Genomic DNA, 21,619 nt, shown 5'->3' with positions numbered 1-21,619 from the left:
TGTAATATTAAGATTTTATACTATCTTTATAAGTTGTAATAGGTGAACAACTGTTATTGGCCCTATTTTCTATTGTTAGTATAGCTTTTAATGCCTAAAATATAATATGTTTATGTAATAGTTTACAGAATAATATTAGCTATACAAGTGTTAGTGATATAAGAATGGTGGCTGTTGTTGTTCCGAATAATAAATGAATAAATAAAGTCGTAATACGTTTGTCAGGCAAAATGGTTTTTTTGACTATTTGAAATATTTTTTTAAGAACCACATATTAATGCAACATATTAATGAACAATAGTCGTATTTATTAAGCATTTCATACATGATACAAAGCAAAATATCGCTATCCTGTGAAATTGTGTTTTTGGTGGACTTTATGCGTATTCGCAAGAACATAGCTGAGTGACTCTACTGTATATATTCGTATTGTGGTTGAAGTGTGAAAGACGAGCGACCTACATCGTCGTTGGCACTCCTCTCACCTTGTCCTGATTGGGCGGGAATTTCGTCCGTGCATCTAATCATCATAATTTCAGGAGCACTTCATATTGACATGTTGACGTCTTTACTCATCGCTACTTTTAGCGATGATCGTTGCCATATTATACATACTACTAAGCTTCACCCGCATAAATAAGATGTTTCACAAATTATTAGTCCACAAAAAATAGCCTATGATCCTTCACGTGGTCTTCTTATATGTGCCAAATAACATAAAAATCGCTCCTGCAGTAGTTCGTGAGACAGGCTCTTTCAAATAATTTCCCCCGTTTTCACCACACTTTTCTCTATTTTTAGCTCCTATTAGTCTGAGCGTGATAAAATATAGCTTATAGCCTTCCCGATAAACAGGCTATCCAACACTGAAAGAATTTTTCAAATCGGACCAGTAGTTCCTGAGATTCGCGCGTACAAAAAAACAACAAAAAACAGACAAACTCTTCCGCTTTATAATAATAATATATAGTTAATAACAAAATTGTATATTTATGTCTGTCTGTCTGTTATCTTTTTACGCTTAATCTTCTTAACCTGATTTTGATGAAAAGCAAAGAGATACTGTAATATAGTTACGAAGTGTGTCTGGCTGTTTATTATCTGATATCTCTCCACACTTAAAATTCATTTACCCGATTTTCAGGAAATTTTGTATCTGTATAAGTACTTTCAGTTCCAGAAACGTAAAAAGGTAACGTCCGATTACCGCTCGATAAATTACCCCGCAATGAAGATGCCGACATCTAGTTTTATACAAGTCGTTTCCACGCGTTCGTCAACTGAGCCGTTACCACTTTTTATGGGTCGAACACGTCCCAGTGAATGGATTGCCTTTTAATTTAATTGAAACGCTGTGCGCTTAAAGTTTAGGTGATTTATCTGTTATCTACTGGCATCTAGATAGTAAATCTAGATAATAGTCTAGACTTCGCGTGTGCAAAGGGCACTGAACATTTTTCCGAAAAGTGTATTTTAATTTTTAGGGTTCCGTACCCAAAGGGTAAAAACGGGACCCTATTATTGAGACTTCGATGTCTGTCCGTCTGTCTCCAGGCTGTAACTCAAGAACCGCTATAGCTAGAATTCTGAAATTTTCACAGATTGTGTATATGTGTTGCCGCTATAACAACAAATACTAAAAACAAAATAAAATTAATATTTAAGGGGGCTCCCATACAACAAACGTGAGATTTTTGGCCTTTTTTGCTCTATACTAATATTGGCATAACAGGTAGGTACTTGAATTTTTCCAAAGTCCTTAATTATATTATATGTGTACTTTAATATTTAATAATAATATTAAAATAAAATAAAAAATAAGGGGGTCTCCCATACAAAAACCACAATTTTTGGCGTAATTTTGCTCTATAATGGTACGGAACCCTACGTGCGCGAGTCCGACTCGCACTTGGCCGATTATTACCTTTTACTTAGTTGACGCAGCTTTTATAGTAATTAGGCTATATTTTAGACTTATTTGGTTAAAAAATTTATAAAGCAAACAAACGAAATTTTCCAATTATTTCATAGCTAAATATTTTATTTTTCAGAAAATAATATCATTAATTCACTTGCTTTAAATCAATTATAACATTATGAATAATGACTAGGAAGGTTTACCCGCTGGTAAATTTATTTTATGCGACCATTTTAGCCCCGCTGCGCTAAAATGGTCGCTTTGGAGAATCATATTATGAATCATAATATGATTCATTTTCTAAAATTTAAATTACAATATTTTTATGTCTCCTGTCACTTTTAAATCTTGAAAATCGTCCGTATCTGGGAATACAGAGCCTTAAATATACTTTTTATGATTTCTTTACAAAAAGAGGCCCTCAAAATAGCGTGAAATACCCGACATGAAGATGTAATAGACAGAAAGGGATCACCTAAACTAACTACGCCATCTCATGCGATCACGCGGGTGAACACCTAACCGTTTGAGAACGTGTCATACTTTTATCCCGGGGTGACATATTTTCTATTAGTATTTCAACGAACAGAGAATCCTTTCGATTGAGATCGTTTTATTTCTTCGATAAATGTTTTCGCTCAATTATTTTCACTCTATCACACTTTAACAGGGGGAAATTTGTGAGTGTGTGTATAAATAACATTAGCAAGCAAAAACGGATTTTAAACAAAAGCATAATAGTAGAATACTTACACTACTTAGTTGGCAAGTAAATAATGTAAAATAGAGCCTAGGTTCTGTATATAGGTAGGTACCATCGAGAAAATTGATTCCTAAGCAGTTGACAGACCAACGTCATTTGGTCGGATCATGTCAATTCAATGTTAATTGCGATCTGTCGGCTGGGTTTGCCGTAACGCGACCAAACTACGTAGGTCCCCCATCTGCCTAGGAATCAACTTCTCTGATAGTACATAACTCTGCTCTTCAAAACAGAGCAGAACTTGTATTTTCTTATAGAATAAGTTTTAATTTACAACTACATAGTACAATCGTTCCACTGCCTTGTGACTTGTGAGCTATTGTCCAACTGTCAACTAAAAATAACTCAAAACTGAAGACAAAAGAATATTTTACAAATCGCTAGAGATTTTCCTATCGAGTTATCATTGAGGTGTTTAAGTCCGTTTACACGACAAATGGAGTGAACTAAAGAATCCCTGTTTGCGACGTGGTCTCTCAAATTGTAAACCGACCTGAATCGATGTTTAATTAAACAGCTATTGAATAGCACTTAGTGTGCATTGGAAATTTCAAATGAGTTGACTTTGCTATTTAAGTTTCAACATTCAGATTAAAGTTGATTAAAATTCGCAAGTTTGTTATATCACTGGAATTTAGAATCTATGATTTTGATGGAATCAAGGACATAATAATAATAACTCCCACACCGGTTTCGGTGACAGTGGCCAGTTTCATTGAAACCAGGCCAGTTACGCAGGAGAAATTTTATAGTTCCCAAGTGTGTGCGCAGTACACAAGAGCACTTTCTATTCCTTTACTCACATAGCCTAGTGGGACGGACGACCGACATGACTGGCGAGAGATCAGGCGCAGAACCGACTTTTTACATGCCCATACGACGCATGGATCATCTTACTTATCAGACAATCAGGTGATCAGCCTGCATTGTCCTAACGAAACTTGGAAATAATAAGTTTCCAACGCGGGAATCGAAACCAACGACCTCCGAGTCAAGAGCCGCGCTCTAAATCACTGGACCACGGAGGCGTTAATCCCGGACAACTGCACATATTGCTACATTAAAAAATAGTATATTTTGTCCTCGTATCTTGACAGATTTGACGAGTCTTAGCGCTGAAATGTCTCTTTAATCTCTATATCAGCGCTATAATGACTGGTTTACACGTATTAGGTTGATAAGTAGTTAACTAAATTTTTACTTAATTTTAAGCTATTAATTGCATGTAAACACAAAATTTAGTAGCAAGTTAAAATTTAGTTAAGTACTAAACAAGATAATTAGAATTTTATGTATTTTCTGTTAATTTGGCAGGCGGGACTTGTCACTTGACACAAATTTGGCCAGGTACTTCAAATTAAGTTAAAATTTAATTGACTACTTATCAACTTAATACGTGTAAACCGGCCATAAGACATATCAAAATCTGTCAAAAAAGCAGAGGTGCAGTTCGTATGCCCGTGATAGATACACCAAATAAAACTAAACCAGCATATGTATCTACAATCTACATATTATCTTACATTAATCGCCAATCATACCTAACAATAAGCATGAAAATATAGCGTTCATAAAACATATATTAAAGTGGAAATCCAACGTGGATGCAAATAATGTTTTCCAGAAAGCACGTGAAATTACGAAGTTCAAGATCCGAGCAGCCGGCGCCAGAAATGTGGTGGAGTCGGCGCACGAATATAAAACACCCCGTAGTGGGTACGGTTCCTGATACACGCGGTGTCTTAATTTCGACCTTATTTCTATAGCTATAAAGTCCAAATGTGTATACGTGTAATAGTAGTCGTGACGTCACGTACGGACACGGTTCAACACGGCTGCTGTTATGAATTACTCCTGAGATATACAGGGTGCTGTAAGGTGTAAGAAGTAGCACAGAATATTCTATTGGTATGTCAAATTTGCAGCAGTAGATTTTATACGTTTGGGTACGGTAGTCGGTACGGTACCATGTTATATAAATTGTTAGAAATTAAAATAAAGAACATATTTTTACCATAATATAATATATAATTTATGCCTATTGAAATGGAGTTAAGCTCTTAAGATTAATATAACATCGTGTTTATGTGTCTGCGGTCCTTTGCTTTGAGTCATATCAAAAATATTATAGTTAGATATTAAATATTAAACTTTTAAACAATTAAACTTAAATTAAACCTTCCGGCCAAAAATAAAAATACACGTATTTTTTTGTCAATCATTCAGTACTTTAATGTTGAGAAATAGCCTCCGAAAGTTATCCTAAATAACACCACAATTATTGGACACTACGCGTCGCCGGCGCGTGTGGCCCTGTGGGAGGCGGCACCCACCGTGATTAAACCTACTGGCCAAATTTTTTGGTTTGGTTTAATTGCACTCTGTATAATGCTTTTAGTATTCTAAGGGCCTGTTTCACCACTTCCTGATAAGTGACGAATAGTCTATCCACCTCTTAACTTGACAGATCAAGTATGGAGAATCTGTCAAAAAGTTGTGAATAGCCTATTTGCCACTTTATCAGAAAGTGGTGAAACAGGCCCTAAGACTGATTTTATCGTTAGCGTTTCAGCGCCGTTGGAGCGCCGCGCGTTCGAAGATGTATGGGGGTAGTAGTAGCGTTTTAAAGTCGCGTGCTTGAGCAGCGCCGTTCGTCCATACGTTTGTTACAGCTGCGGACGCGCGCACTCTATAAAACTATCTTACTAGTGCCTATACAAAAGTAACCAGCAGTAGCACAAACTGTGATAATTTAAAGTAAACAAACTTCCACCGCAACATGAAAAGTGAGCAAGATTTTAGATGCGCTTTTTTCACTTTTTTCGATAGAATAGATAGAATTACTTCGAACGCTATCGAGCGTAGTTAGTCCATATTGACACAGTGCAAAACAAAATAACAATGGTAACCAATGTAAAAACAAAAGCACGCTGTATGTTTTTAAATCTATGCGATTTAAAAATATACAGGTAGTTTTTAGACTCGTCGAAATCTATCGAATATTTGTGAAAAGTTGTTTTACAATTGTATCAACGCCTATGACCCATCAAATACAAAATCAAATTCACATAAAAGTTCCTGAAAGTATTATTGCCTTTTTTGCATTTTTTTATTTATCAAAGGCGTTAACCACGTTATGAATATTAAAATGACAGGTGAATAGACAAAACAGGTTTTTAATTCCCAAATGTACCTATTCATGAATTAAGGACGTTCAAGGTTAGATAATAATAAATGTACAACGAGGGACTAATATTTAAAAAAAGGATAATAACTTTCGAATTTTTATTTGTATTCCGTGGTTAAAAAGAAAACAATATTCAAATAAAACGAATGAATAGGGGAATACGAAATACAAAACAGCCGCGAACAAAAGAGGGCAAGACGCTTTGTAATGTTACTAATAAATTCTACAGATAATATATTATTAAAATATTAACCAAGGCTACAAAAATCACTAAGGCATGTTTTTCGATGTCCGAATTCGTTTTCGTATTCGGAATTCCGTGAGACTAGCGTAAACGTTTGTTTTTTGGGGTATGGAACCCAAAAGGTAAAAACGGGACCCTATTAATAAGACTTCGTCCATCTGTCTGTCTCCAGGCTGTATTTCAAGAACGGTGATAGCTAAAGATTTAAAATTTTGGGGGGTTCCCATACAACAAAACACATTTTTTCGTATTTTTTTCTCTATAGTGGCACAGAACCATCCGTGCGCGAGTCCAACTCGCACTTGGCCGATTTTTCACTCGCGAACGCGCTGGCTTGACTTGAAACGTACGTGCGGAATTTGTACCGTTCGGTAAAAAATAGCATGTGACGTGTGCGTCAGTCACTCAATGTATTTTCTACTGATATTCCATGCATTGGGATTTCCGATTACGGAAAGAAAATCGGTCAGCCGGACAGAAATAAGTGATAAGAAGTTCACCGGGTAATCTAGTGACATAAATACTTTTCACATTTATGACTATTTTAAGGAGGCATTTACATATTTTAGGAACTTAATTAAAAGCTAGGTTTAATCGTTCATTAAAGACAATATAACTGACTATAATAACAGTAAAATATTCTATTATCTACCAGACGCAGAAACGTGAGGGTAGAATAAATTAACGCCAATTCTTGATTCATTCCGTTCAGAGATTTTTCACCTCCGCGTTTCTACGACTTTGATTCTTATATCATTTCCATAAGGGCCCTGTCAGAGGCAAAATAAAGCAAACGACTCAAGTCCCCTTTCTGCAATTAGTTTTTACTAGCCGTAATTAGGAGCCGATTGCTCACCACTCGTACAGTTAAAAACTGGCCAAGTGCGACAGACACCACATAGATGAAGATTCCGTAGGTATTCATATTTAATTGCACTCCGATGAAGTAAAGTTTTCCATGTGGTGTTTTCTTTTAAATGAGGAGCAAAAAAGGATTAATTATTTTTTTTAAATAAAATGTTTTACCAGCTCTGTCAAACGGATATGTAAAATAAGTTTAATAAAATTTTAATACTTTTAAAATGCTTTTTCATGGGGTGGATTCAAGTAAAATATACAATCTTTGTTTACTTACCCCAAAAATGTTTCATGATTTTATTAATTATCTGTATAATCATTAATTCATTTATTTATCATTCACACACATTAATTCATCATTCTAGCACTAACAGTTTGAACGATGGAAAGAAGACAGTCCGACAGACAACGGTTCCGAGACTACACCACAGAACCCTAAAAGGTTGTCATTAATTTGCCATACGTCCCCAATTGCCATTGTTCTTTGCACGAAGCGTAATTGGAAACAAATGCGCTGGCACTGAAGAAGTTAATTAGACATTTAAATAATCTTTAGATGCTAATAAGTAGTTGGAAGCTACTCTACAGCGACTTCATCATTAATTATTGATATAGGAGTGAACTTCCTGTTCAATAATTCAATAATAATATTATAATAATATTTCGGTCAGTCAAATTTCATTTTAGCCAATTTTGTTTCATTACTATAACAACAATGAATTTTAATGTTTCTAAAAGAATTCAACCACTTAAGCTTATCTATGTGGCTGTCGCCTGTCATTATCTGTCTAGCTTTTTCAGCGTATATAATATAACAAAGACCTTGTTTCTTCACCGGACCTGCAATATAGAGCAAAGTCTACCCAAAATCACTCTGACATTGGCAACTCACTGATGCCGCCATAAAAAAGAAGAAGAAGAATATAACAGACAGAAACAACAACTGCATTAACACTTTTGTCTTAAATCTTCGTTTATAATGCGGAGTAATTTATTTAGAACAAGCTGTGGCTTAATATGGCCGGTAGTGGTTGGACAGATCAGTGGTTAGATAGTGGCGGGAGCGGGACGTGAACTACCATCGTCCAACCACTAACACCACTAACCACTAACACGACGCCTCACACGCTGGAGATTACATCTTCTGATTATGTCTATGGGAATACAAGTTCAAATTATTGAAATGGAATATATCTACGGTTATATAAGAAATTTTGTAATTTTTAGAAAAGTTTTAATAATGGTAGTATACTGTACCTATTACAGGTATCGTAATATTTACAGCGGAAATAAGTAGTAGTAGTAATATACCCATATTATTTACGTATTAAAATTTTTAAAATGAACATAGTTTCTAAACCGAAAGATAATATTTTAAAGTTAAGAATAGGCTAAGTTGATCTTTTGCCGATTTTGACAAAAGAAAATTCTCTTGGTTAATGGAAACTCAATTGAACAAATAATAATTGCGGTGGCCGCCACAACAATTTTAAAAAACTATAAGAAGTGGTGGTTGATCAAAATATCAAAATATCGTACAATGTAATGTGTAACGAAATATTAATATTTGCGTTCAGTGAGTAAACGAATATTATAATCTGTACGAAATAATCCCCTCAATGGTAGTACAATACAAAAGTTTTATATCGAAATACCGATTACATTTAAATGCTTTAAATATTTTGTACATTATTAACTGGTCGTGTAGGATTAAACTTATAAATTACTGTTAAATATTCTCTTTTAAATTTCAATGTGCTTAAATTGAGATTGTCTTATTTATTTTAAGGAAATACTTTGATTATAATATTATGATCAAAGTTTTTACTCTGCCTAATGCCTAGATATTAATTTGAGTTACTTAATATCTTCGAAAGGGATCGAGATCAGGGAAGCAACAAATAAAAAATGAAAACATTCAATTTTTGGAATTCGGAATTCCAATTTCAAATGCGTGCGCTGCAAACTCAAATTGGCACAAACAACGCGGGTTAATTTAATGTGGCGGGAGCACCGAGTAAGCCGACTGACAGTGCCGACCGCTACATAATGTATGCCAGTGCCTTACGGGCGACAGCTTTCATAATACGACAATCAACGAAGCGCCTGGGAGGATAGCTAGCGGCTAAGGGCCGCACTCTGAGAGATTTAATAATAACGTATTACGTAACTTTTTAATTTAATGTTCAAGAGATAATGAAAAATTGGGAGCTGACGTCTAACTTTTCGCTACGTTAAAGTTAAGTAAACTTAATACTTATGTTTATTTCACTTTAACATAGCGAAATCATCTATTTAGATAAAGCCTGAAAAAAAAACGATTCGATTTTATACGTGGGAGAGCCATGCTTTGGCACGAATGGGCCGGCTTGACCGGAGAAATACCACGTTCTCACAGAAAACCGGCTTGAAACAGCGCTTGCGCTGTGTTTCGCCGAGTGAGTGAGTTTACCGGAGGCCCAATCCCCTACCCTATTCCCTTCCCCACCCTCCCCTATTCCCTTCCCTTCCCATCCCTACCCTCGCCTATTACCCTATTCCCTCTTAAAAGGACGGCAACGCACCTGCAGCTCTTCTGACGCTGCGAGTGTCCATGGGCGGCGGAAGTTACTTTCCATCAGGTGACCCGTTTGCTCGTTTGCCCCCTTGTTTTATAAAAAAAAAAAAACCGCTGAAATATGACCCCAATTTTAATATCAAATAAAACTGCATAGCCTCCTTTCCGAAATACCTCAACGATGTTGTATTTTTTAATACAGTGAAAAGGTACTTGATACGGAAAAATTTAAATCGTAAGTTTTTTTAGTAATATCGCCAGTCACATTGTAATATGTCGGTATTGCCAATATTTCGGTGACATAATATAAAAAATGAAATTGTACCGTTGTAACATGTATCGCGTGAAAGGTGACTAGATGCATGGCTGGTAACACATTTGACCGTAACGTATATATATATATTTGTCCATAAAGCTAGAATATTAAACGACTTTACTCACGCAATAGCGTGAGCTGTATCATGAATACAGTATGCGTAAATAAAACTTGTACTCCGTTAAACTAATTTTATTTAACTTTATTCCATTTGACGTATTTTTCAGGCTTTGCTTTTAATTTTTCTGTCAGATTTTAATTGTGTTTTTTCGTTTACCCCTAATTGAGTTGAACGGGTCATCTGATGAAAAGAAACCACCGTCACCCATGGAGACTCGTAACATCGGAAGAAATGCAAAATATTTCTAGTCTTTCTAGATTTTAACGGTTTTTAAGTTTGCAATTTAGCGCATGTTGCAAACATCCTTGTTTGTTTTTTTTACGCAATAACCTACAAATAATTAGTATACTTAAGTAAAATAATTTATGCAAGGTATAACAAAACTAAATGATAATACTTTAGGGTTTGTAATGTGTCCCTTATATAGAGTGCACTGTGAAAGTAGCAGCGCTGAAAGATATTTTTTTGTAATTTGTATCTATGGGCAAGCGCATATTACACCCTGTATATCTTACTTTCACCTACAATTCACAAAGCTACTTTTAAGGCTTCGGCCAAACCTACGTGACCAAAGCGACTGCAAAGCGGGAGCATCTGCAACGCGGGACGTTCGCGCCGGCAGAGCGGAAATAATCTACGGTTCTCACTGTAGTTGCGCAGGACGTGTGCACACTAGTTTCGCACTAGATTTGCGTTGCAGACGCTCCCGTCCCGCGTCCCGCCTTACTGATGCGGAAGTTTGGCCGAAGCTTTAGTGTCAACCCACATGTACCACAACCACACCACGTGGTTGGGCGTATATTTCGTATTGTAAATGAACTGGACTATTCACATGTACCACATTTTGCAGTAGTTGTCGACCACTTGTGTGATACCGACCACATCGCAACCACAACGTTGCGTCGATGCAATGACAGTGCGCGCACACCGCCCGCGCTCTTGTTTCATTGACTTTCTTGCGTAACCACATTGCAACTACTGGCGACAACGCAACCAAGTCGACATTTTAAAAGTTGGTACCACAACGCAACTACGAAAAGCTGCAGCGACACCATTCACACGTAACCACTGCTTGACGGCATTTTGTCGTTGCGACGTGGTGTGGTTGTGGTACGTGTGGGTTGGCCCTTACTGGTTGGCCCTTACTTACTCGTACGCGCTTATGAGGACGCACAAAAGCTAGTATAAAGGCGCGATCATGTTAAGGGTGATTACACATTTATCAGCACGCACGCGCCGATCGCGCAGAATTTTGGAATCATTTGTATGAAATGATGTGAAACTACACGTGCACACGATGTACGCGCCGCATTTCATGTACTATACGGTGCATCAACGACTATAGCGCGTATGGTGCTGACAAATTTGCGATCAAGTTTAACGTGAATGTGGACGTGACATTTTAAAAGTTTGGTAAACATAGCACTATTCACAATTTCAGTAACATCCATCTGTTCTACTTGAACTGAATCATCTGAACCAACGATATATGCCCATAAATGAATCCATTTTAATTTGTAGAATGGATGACGCGCAAACAAACAAGCCAACAATCAACAGAAGCTCGCATCTGCGGGATTGGACAAGAGCTAAGTAAATGCACTCGCAGCGAGAGCTAACTTTTAACTGCTGCGGCAAATATGAGAGAATTTTTACATAATTGCTTTATTTGCGCCATAATTTTTATTGCGGGGAACGTGTTTGTTCAAAACATCATCAGGATCTAAGCGTAGACAGCAACTGCACTATTTAGTCACGGTTCACTTAATATAAATACAGATTACCTTTAAATTTTCTATGACTTACTGATCGACCACCGCGGTGACCATGGCCGCTGGAAAGCAGCCGAAACGACGGGAAATTTTTCGTCGGGAAAAAGAAAAACGCTCAGCGCCAAAATCCTTGAGAGTACGTGTGTGTGTAGTTAGTGAGTTGTTGTTGTTACTTTCGATGTCGACTTAGAATTTTATACGTGGGAGAGCCATGCTTCGGCACGAATGGGCCGGCTCGACCGGAGAAATACCACGTTCTCACAGAAAACCGGCGTGAAACAGCACTTGCGCTGTGTTTCGTCGAGTGAGTGAGTTTACCGGAGGCCCAATCCCCTACCCTATTCCCCTCTCTTCCCTCCCCTATTCCCTTCCCTTCCTTACTATATTAACCTATTCCCTTTTAAAAGGCCGGCAACGCACTTGCAGCTCTTCTGATGCTGCGAGTGTCCATGGGCGACGGAAGTTGCTTTCCATCAAGTGACCCGTTTGCTCGTTTGCCCCCTTATTTCATAAAAAAAAAAAAAAAAAAAAGAATCGCTTTAAAATAACACATTACGTATGATTACCTTATTTAACTTAGAAAACGTTTTATACGTGGGAGAGCCATGCTTCGGCACGAATGGGCCGGCTCGACCGGAGAAATACCACGTTCTCACAGAAAACCGGCGTGAAACAGCGCTTGCGCTGTGTTTCGCCGAGTGAGTGAGTTTACCGGAGGCCCAATTCCCTTCCCTATCCTCCCCTATTCCCTTCCCTTCCCAACCCTACCCTATTCCCTCTTAAAAGGCCGGCAACGCACCTGCAGCTCTTCTGATGCTGCGAGTGTCCATGGGCGACGGAAGTTGCTTTCCATCAGGTGACCCGTTTGCTCGTTTGCCCCCTTCTTTCATAAAAAAAAAAAAAAAAAAAGCTTTATTTCTACCGTAAGCCTTTATTCGAGGTCTCCACTAATTATATACAAAAGTTTTATAACTGGTGGTGCGTGATTGATGACTCATATAATGGAAAACTCAAGGACACGGTCAGTTATGCTAATGAAGTTGTATGTCCCTGAATAATATTAAATCACAAAATTATAGAAAGTAAAGAACGACGTTTTTATATACGTGTACTCCTGGACTAATGCAATATCAATTTTAGCTTCCAACGAGGAATATTGGATCTAGTCTATTTCCTACCAAACTACAAAATCGTGTCCTCAATAAATGTCAAATCCAGGAATACAACGTTTGTTGAATATGACTGAAAAAAAAATGCTTTTTGATAAAAATGCACTAAATCAAGCAAGAAATAAAGCAGCAATGATGTGGTCTCTAGAATCGAGGTACCGAAAAAGTATTATAAAATATATTTAAAATTAGAACGCTGTTCATTTTCCACGCTTAATTCAAATCTCGAGCGTGGTAAAAATAATAAAACAAACATTACTCTCCCTCGCGTAAGGCGAAGCAATTATCCTTGGAAATTATAAGTACCGAAGTTACATCCATATTAAAACTTGAGCACCACTCCGAAGTTTCGACGTCCATTTGACGGTGTATAATTCCACAAAATATGAAACCCCGGTGCGGCCACGTAATGGCCTTTATTTTTATAACATATTGTATGAACATAAATTCCGCCGCCTGCTATGAGTTACGGCTGGTCCGGCGATGTATCAAAGAATTAAATTACCCCCGTGTTATGGCGGGCGGTTTGACAAGAATCCTATACGGCAACAATAATTCTCCGCAAATATCTCTTCTAATTTTGTTTACGACTTACCTTCTGCTGAACTTATACGAATGTGATTGGAAATATGGTTTTATGTGGCTCGTCTTTTGTTTGACGGCTGCATCGCGTGATTGATTACTTTGTTGTATTATGTACGAGTAAGTTTTGAGCTGTACCTATGTTAACTCAATATTATTCGAAAATTTGTATCGAACCTACCAATAAGCTTACGTTTTGTCCTACACGTCCAATAAATTCAATTATACAAGTTTCCTGAACACGAGTAAAAGAGAGAGTAAGCACATGATGAAGTAATATCACGAGGGAAAATATGAGATTTGTTTAGACAATCCCATCCCGACACAAATTAGCGAAATGATATTCGGAAAAAACATATTTTATTCTTTATAAAGCGGCGCGTATGAAATATTCCACTCCGCGTACTTTCATTCGGCTGAAATACGGCGTAATTATGTATGACGTGTCAAATATTCATTCTCGAGTCTCGTTTTGTTTGGAAAATATGCTCGGGCTGCTGGTTCGCCTTTCGTTTGTTTTTTATAATTCACCCGCGCGGACCACGTGACTCCGGCAGTAAAATGTTTAGAGCGGTACGTGGTCTCGGGTACTTACTCTTATTTACGTCAGCTGTAAACGAAGAGTAATATGCAGGTAAACGCCCGCCAGGCAGAAATAATTTGCCTGATACATCTATGATGGGACAAGTCGCGAAACTTCATATCGAATGTATTTTTCATGACTTGTTATGATTGGTGTCGTGTCTTGGAACATAATAACTAAGCTAAAGACGTGACACTTCTGAAATCTATCAAGGGTTAAAAAGAAATGGAGACGCGCTGGCTTGCAATTATTCTCTGATACCGGCTACCTTTAAGTGTTTAAACACACCACGCCGAAATTCCACGGCGGAAGTTCGGCATGATTCCGCCTGCAATGTATTTTAAATTACCGATGACACACCATGCCGAAATTCCATCGCGGAACTTCGGCATACTACAGCGACGTACATTATTGTATGCGTTTGACGTTGCTGACGTAATCATGCCAAACTTCCGCCGCGGAACTTCGGCATGGTGTGTTTGGAGTTTAGACACTATGATTCGTCATTTATATAAAATGACGCCCGCAACTCCGTTGAGCCAAAATTGGTTTATAGCGCTGAAACAGTACCTACCTTTTCCAAGGATAAAAAGAACCCTATGTCCTTTTCCGAAACTCAAAATATCTCCATACCAAATTAAATACAAAGTAAAGAGGCAATAGACAGACACACTTTCGCATTTATAATATTTGTAGATGGATTAGTATGGATCATATTGATAGAAACGCTTAACACACTTTATATAACTATAACCTGTACTTACACAGTGTAGACCCCATTTTTAGTAAAGGGCTAAAAGTTTTGTCCTGTGCACATTAAAACAAAAATAATTATTGTAACATTCGTGTTATAAAATATGAAAACCGTTAACACGTGAGGTTCAACAAAAGTCGGCCGCGTGTTGAAATCGTATATAATACTTCGTATCGTTCAGGATTTTATGACTCTTATGTAGTTGGCACAAAGGTCAAATTAGAGGTAGAATAGCCCTGAATGTATGACGTGACCGCCTCGCGTGGTCAGACTATGCCCTTTGAATATAAAATGCTTTTATTGTACTAATTAGTTTGAGTTACTTTGTTCCTATTTCATATTTAATTGCGGATATTTTATAGCCTGATTAATCATACAATCCGAGTATATTGTACCCACTTAAATTATATTCTTGTGTGAATCGAAAAAGAGGGTTATGATTTTAGCCTGTATATATGCATGTATATGGTTATCATGGATCTTCATCTGTCCCCTTATAACTTCATAACCTGTTATCATAATTAGACAAATGAAGTGTATTTTAAAGCCTCTTCCGTCCGCTGTTTACGGGCAACATAATGTTACGTTATAATAGCTCTACTCAACAATCTACATACCTCTAGGGAAAAAAAAGAAGTAAAAAAATGTTGATGTCGTAACATTATAGGATAGAACCTGGATGACCGAGCTTTGCTCGGTATAGCAAACACTCATTGACTTCGTGTTACTTAATAACGCCATCTGCTGCTCGTTAAAACAAATAGTTGCTAACAAAATAGTATTATTATTCGCCAATAGATGTCTGGAAGAGTCATATTTTTCAGTTTATAGATTATCGATAAAACACGAATAAAAAGATATTTTCTGAAATTGATTCCCAGCTAGATCGATTTATCGCCCCCGAAACCCCCTATACTTATACTAAATTTCATGAAAATCGTTGGAGCCGATTCCGAGATTCTTCCTATTCCTATTCTTATAATAATATTATTAGAAATCTATTTTTAATATTACAAAGAAAAACTTAGAAGTTAAAATTAAAACACGAAATCATTATGCAAAACTGTACTTAATCAACACTTTACAATAAACTTTAATCAAAGTAAGAACAAACAACTGCACAATCTAACTAATAGTTCTAAAGCGTCCACCACGTTCGAAAGTCGCAAAAAAGTGAAGGGCTTTGCCAGGCGTCGTCAGGGCCCCCTCTCCTCAACGGTCACTCGAAAACAAGTCGCTCGGGATGACGTCATCGGATGGAGGCGTGTCCAGCCCCTAGTCTGCATTTATTTATAACACGGCCTCTCCTGACCGGTCAGCGGCGTCCTCGACCGCTTGATCAGCATTATCTTCGACCGCTTGGCCAGCGAATCCAGCGATATCCTCGACCGCTTGGACAGCAGTATCTTTGACCGCTTGGACAGCAGTATCCTGGTCAGTGGCATCCTTGATTGCTTGGTGCGCTGACATGCCCAGATGATCGTCAGATACTTCGTCATCTGAAAAATGAATATTCGTTAAGAAAAACTGTCAAAGGGCGACTTTCAGCTTGACTTTTGGGAGAAGGCGATCTCGAATACGACTGCTTGCGTGCACTCAAACCATCGCAATCGAAACTGCCCTAACTCAATTGCTTGTTAAACAGCTAGGTGTCGAAATGGTTCTACAAGGAATGATTCTAAATTTGAGATTTCTTATAACGAAACACGAACGAAAAGCTCCGGATCCTTATCGTCGTGTCGCATAACAAAAGCATTAAGGTTTTAAATGCTAAAGCTATGCCCCGTGGCACGAAGCATCACAGTCGCTTGCCACGATTGTCTTGACCATAACATAGGCATCCCAGTCGCGTAATATGGCCCCTAATCGCATTATGAAAGCATTAGGTCTGCAAATGCATTCATTATGCCCCGTGGCACGAAGCATCACAGTCGCTTGCCACGATAGGAGTGATCGAACGATCACCTCGTCACATACCACATGTAAGGCTAAGGGAAACACCCCTAAGCGAGCTCGCTCAACAAAACATAACCGGCCGAAACAAACCTTTGAGTTGACGTCAACTTACCAACACTCTCAAAGAAGGCTGCACAGGCATCGGGTGTCCATTCGCCACGCCATCGAACCATATGTTCGGCGGCTGCCTGTGTTCGTTTTCCATAGGAACCTGTCATAAGCTCCAATTCGTAACGATCATGGGGAAGGTCACGAACAATCCTGTATGGACCCCTCATGCCTGAGTCAAGCTTGCCAGAAGCCTGGGAGGCCTTGCTAACAAACACGAAATCCCCAACAGCATAGGATCGAGGTTCTTTACGACGTTCATTTAGACGGCGGTCTTGCTGTCGCTGGTTAACTTTAAGCAATTCAGAAGCTCGCTGTCTACGGAGTGTAGTTATTGCCTCACGATTTGCATGCCTATCTTCTAAAGCCACATCTCTTACAAGTGACCGGAGTACAGGAGTGGCGCCTTCTATGCCCGTTAAAAGAAGTAACGGCGAAGTTCGAGTGGTGGACTGCTTAGTGATGTTAAGTGTTAATTGAATTTTCCACAAAATATTAGACCATTTATTACCCTTAACATTTACTTCAACTCGGATCATATTTAAAAGCGTCCGACAATATCGCTCTACCTGCCCATTCTCGCGGTGCATCCCTGGTGTTATAAAATGAGTAGCACACCCCATTTCAGTTACTCAATTTTGAAAACCTGCACTTTCGAACATCCTACCCTGATCAGATATGATTAAAGATGGAGTTCCAAATAGGGATATGGCATTCGTAAACACCCTTTTTAGTTCATCAGTATCCTGCCTATAAAGTGCGTATAAGAGGCAGTATTTTGAGAAAGAATCTACTAGGATCAGGATATACTTAAAGCCATTAGATTCAACCAAGGGACCTAGCACGTCAAGGTGAACACTAGAAAAGGGGGATTCAGGTTTAGTCCATGATTGGATTGGCTGATGATTAGCTCGGGGTACTTTTTTATGTGAGAGGCACACTATACAATGGGTGATGTATTTTTTAACGAATTGTCTTAATCCTGGGAACCAGAAATGACGAAGAATTAGATCAGTGGTCTTATCAATCCCTACATGGTCATGGTCATCATGGAATACCCGTAACAGGCTTAATCTATGGCCCTTGGGAATGAAACAAAGGTGGCGAGAGTCTTCGCCAGATGAGCTATACTTATAGTACAGAATGTTATTTTTGACTAAGTAACGGGATGAATCTAGCTGGCCGTCTCGCAACTTATCTATTAAGTCCTGGGTTTCAGAATCTGCTGTTTGTGCGATCTGAGCCCAATTTTTAGGCTTACGAATGTGTGAGACTTGTGCCGGATTTCGGCTTAGAAAATCAGCATGTTGCATTAACGCTCCCTTTCTGTACTCTAAAGTATAACGAAAATCCTGAAAATAGACCCACCACCTAGCTACACGAGGTACAAGATCTATTTTTCGCTCAGTCATTTTAATTGAATTGCAATCAGTAATAATCTTGAAGTCTATTCCAATTAAATAATGACGAAAATGCTGCAGAGCCTTCACTATCGCCAGCGTTTCAAGTTCATAGCTGTGATAGCGAGACTCTGCGCCATTTGTCGCTTTACTGAAATACCCAACTACCCTTTTACGCTTACCATCATGTTCTTGAAAAAGAATACCGCCAAAACCAATCGCGCTGGCGTCTGTGTGCAGTTCGGTGGGCAATTTTGGGTCAAATATTGCTAGCACGGGCTCTTGTGTTAAACAGTCAACAATGTACTTATGGGCTAGGTCTTGTTCTTCACCCCAAATAAATGGTTGACTTTTTTTTGTTAATTTTGCAATGCACGCGGTCTTTATGGCATAGTTGGCTATATAACGCCTAAAGTAACCTGCAAGACCCAAAAATTGCCGCACCTGTTTGACACTACTAGGCTTTGGGGACTTGATTAACGCTTCTATTTTTTTAGGGCTCGGTCGTACCTGACCCTGGCTTATTAACCTACCCAAGTACTCTACTTCTGTTTTTAAAAATGAGCATTTCTTTAAATTTATGGAAAAACCTGCCTTGGTAAGAGTTTCAAGCACCTGCCGCAAGATTGCAAGTCCTTCTTTAATAGTGTCTGACATTATGAGTACATCGTCGATGTACGTTAGGACTTTCCCAGTGTCTATTAAATGTTTAAGGGTCCTAGAAATTATCCGTTGATAGACCACGGAAGCGTTTGTGAGTCCATATGGCATTTTTAAATACTCGTATTGAGCTTCAGGAGTCACAAACGCTGTTTTACGTATGGATTCATCATCTTTTAGAGGTACTTGGTGAAAGCCCGTGGCCATATCAAGGCTTGTAAAGTGTTTACTAGTGCCTAACTTATCAATGTGGTCATCGATTAATGGTAGGGGAAATCTCTCTTTTACAGTGATTGCGTTTAACGCCCGATAATCAACGCACATCCTATCAGACCCGTCCTTCTTTTTGACGAGTATGATAGGACTTGCGTATTCAGATTGCGACTCACGAATGATTCCCTTACTCAAAAGATCGGCACATATGTCACGAACGCGTATTTTCTCGTCGGCAGATAGCTTATAAGGTCGGTAGTGCACCGGTACATTACTGTTAAGCTTTATTTCCATGCTTCCAGTTTTAACCGTTGAAGTCGCAGTACCCGTAACGAACGACTCATTGAATTCCCTTAGAAGTGTAAGCAATTGTTGCTTATCCTCCCCGGTCAAACATGTATCTACTAAGCTATCTGTATCGACACTTCTCAAATTACAGACAATATCTAGTGAGGTGTCGGTCCTTATGAGTCTTTGTGTATCACTGGTCCGTATGTACGTTACTCCTTCGCGGTTAAGGACATCAGTACCGATTAACAAAGGCGCGCTTATACAATCCGAAGGAACAACGAACATATCAATTTCCAATGATATTTCTGGAAACTCGACAACCACCGTTACGTAACTTGTAGACTCTACTTCCTGGCTGCCTATACCACGCATTATTCTATTGGTAGGTTTTTTGTTGCAGTTTAAATAGCCTACGACGGTGTTTGAAATTAGCGAAATATCAGAGCCACTATCTATCATCGCGTCAATGGGTACTTTATTTACGACTACCGCCATTACATTGTTTTTATAAGGATTTTTTACTTTCTGGCAAAAATTAACATCACTAACCTTTTTACGATTTGTTTCTGCGCGCTGCTTAGCAAAACAATTATCTTTGGTATGCCCCGTCTTTTTACAATAGCTACAGTTAAGTGACGATTTACTAGAAGTATTAGGCGCTGATGAAACGATAGCTGAGTCAGATTTTTGCTTTTTAGGACATGCATCCCTCTTATGGCCATCTATTCCGCAAAAGTAACATTTTCCGCGCATATCAGGATTTTGATTTAAACGTTTACCTGGGTGAGAACCCTTTATATGGCTAGACAAACGGGCAGAATTGTAGGTAAACTGAAAATCCTTTTTTGGTTTACTATAAACGGACAAAAATTCTACTAATTGATTCGGTTGAAGTTTCGCATTAGAGGCGGCAGCTTTAACTTGGACATCAGAGATACCTCGAATAACAATAGCCGTCTTTAAGTCGTCCGATAGGCCACCAACAATGTTAAGGCGCAACAATGATTTTCGAGCGTATTCGGAGTAGGTATTAAATCTATTAGAGTTTGTACACATCACTTCAAAAAGAACAGAAGCTACATCAATATTTGACGGACATAGGGATCTGAATTCCGATTTAAAATTTGTCCAGGTACGATCGACAGTAACCCAGTCGCTTAACCACGAGTGAGCATCACCCTTAAGGCAGTTACCCACTCGTGATAGGCACTCGCGGTCGTCCCATCGATTCGCTATACGACCGCGATCAACCTCTGTACACCAAGTATCAAAGTTATGTACACTGGGATCAAAGTCAGAAATATAGTAATGGGGCGATCTTACTTCAATCAAAGAGGTCAACGCGCCCACCAGCCTGTTCGTTGCGTGCGTTGCGTCATCGGTTTCAAGCTCCCTAGGTCCTCGGCCTGGCAGAGAGTTCGGTTCTTGAGCTGGAAAAGAATTTTGTTCTACCGCGCCTTTTGCCAAAGAGGAAAAATAGTTCACACTTGGCGTTAAAGCTGGTAGCTCTGGTGTATGACAATCTCGTGGTGGACGTGGCCGCTCAGGTACTGAAGATGTCGATGTGGCAGATAATCTGCTCTCAATCGCACTCAACCTGCCTAGTATCGTATCTAAAGCCAGTATACTAGGGCTGTCATGACGGTTATTAGAACCATCACGACGCCGACGCTTGTTAGATCTACTGCGACGACGAGACCTATCACGTTCGCGGCTCCTATTCCTTTTTGTAGACCGCCTTGTCATTATGCCATCAAATCGATAATTACCAGCAACAAATGAAACTTAATTAGCACAAAGAATCTAAAAATAGACCGTAATTGAAATGTAATCTACCCACAATCACAAAATGTTAAAAGAAATAAAGAACAATCGTTATCACTATTAAAGCAGGCTACGTGATTATCCAACTTCTGATATTAGAAATCTATTTTTAATATTACAAAGAAAAACTTAGAAGTTAAAATTAAAACACGAAATCATTATGCAAAACTGTACTTAATCAACACTTTACAATAAACTTTAATCAAAGTAAGAACAAACAACTGCACAATCTAACTAATAGTTCTAAAGCGTCCACCACGTTCGAAAGTCGCAAAAAAGTGAAGGGCTTTGCCAGGCGTCGTCAGGGCCCCCTCTCCTCAACGGTCACTCGAAAACAAGTCGC

The 21,619-nt window shown here is 38.6% G+C and overlaps 1 protein-coding gene across 1 annotated transcript; it reads right to left on the bottom strand.

The window, feature by feature from the left end:
* Positions 1–15,921: 15,921 nt before the first annotated feature.
* Positions 15,922–17,446, bottom strand: LOC121733728. The gene is made up of 2 exons (XM_042124081.1): positions 16,893–17,446; positions 15,922–16,323 (listed from the first exon to the last, which is right to left on the bottom strand). Exons 1-2 carry the CDS (start codon positions 16,983–16,985, stop codon positions 16,111–16,113), a joined length of 306 nt encoding a protein of 101 aa, XP_041980015.1. The 5' UTR covers positions 16,986–17,446; the 3' UTR covers positions 15,922–16,110.
* Positions 17,447–21,619: the final 4,173 nt, after the last annotated feature.

This window comes from Aricia agestis, chromosome 14, assembly GCF_905147365.1.
Source record: "Aricia agestis chromosome 14, ilAriAges1.1, whole genome shotgun sequence".
Classification (NCBI taxonomy): Eukaryota; Metazoa; Arthropoda; class Insecta; order Lepidoptera; family Lycaenidae; genus Aricia; species Aricia agestis.
The sequence above is the reverse complement of the archived record's forward strand: the minus strand, read 5'-3'. Positions and strand labels throughout refer to the sequence as shown.